The 821-nt window shown below is 40.2% G+C and overlaps 1 protein-coding gene across 1 annotated transcript in view; it reads left to right on the forward strand.

The window, feature by feature from the left end:
* Positions 1 to 821, forward strand: part of LOC119594599 (retinol dehydrogenase 11-like) — a gene marked incomplete in the record, with an annotated part of 7,645 nt that overhangs the window by 3,749 nt on the left and 3,075 nt on the right. The window contains 1 exon segment of the mRNA XM_037943641.1: positions 71 to 192. Within this exon segment, the coding sequence (XP_037799569.1) occupies positions 71 to 192 (122 nt within the window).

Consider the following 821-nt stretch of genomic DNA (forward strand, 5'->3'; position numbering starts at 1 on the left):
GGTATAAATACTTCCGTTCTTACAGACAGAAGGAATGATTAGCTAATCCCCAACCATGACCATCCCGCAGGTGCTAAGATCATCATGACTTGCCGCAACACCAAGGCAGCAGAGAAAGTAGCGAAGGAAATCGGCAGTCAGACTGGCGGGGAACTGGTTGTGATGAAGCTGGACCTTGCCTCCCTGGCCTCTGTGCGGGCCTTCGCCCAGGAACTCAGGTCCAGGGTGAGGCGGATTCACATTCTTATCAATAATGCAGGTATGAGGCTATTCTCGTTTTCAGTTCTATAGTTCTAAAATTCATGAGAGTTTTGGCAGTGCTGTATATCCTTACTGAAATGAGATCATGTAGAATTGGTCTGTGTAGAACCTGCAGTCATACCCTAAAAAGATAAAAACAGGAACTTGTAGTTAGTGGTGAGCAAAAATTCCACGCACTGTCGCATAAAAATTCTTTTTCCAGAGGAAAATCTTCAAGATATAATATTGGTTTTCCTCATTGTAATGCGACAAAACGCATATTTTTTTTACGAATGATGGTCGTGGATTTATAATTTAACCAAGGACTGCTTCCAAAATGTTCCAATATACACTGGAAACTTAAAATAAAGACATCATTTTTGGCATACTTTTAACAAGAATATTATAATATATGAAAATTTTCCTTCCGGACATCGAACCTCATTACAGCCAGAGTTCCCAGAGTTTTGCTCCTGTTCATACTTGCAGTACTAAGTATTCCTTATTACTATGATTTTCTATGCTGCACGTGCGTGGTCTAAATCTCAGGTATATAGCAGGTAATAAATTTCCCACACATG

The sequence above is a fragment of the Penaeus monodon genome, chromosome 34, assembly GCF_015228065.2.
Source record: "Penaeus monodon isolate SGIC_2016 chromosome 34, NSTDA_Pmon_1, whole genome shotgun sequence".
Classification (NCBI taxonomy): Eukaryota; Metazoa; Arthropoda; class Malacostraca; order Decapoda; family Penaeidae; genus Penaeus; species Penaeus monodon.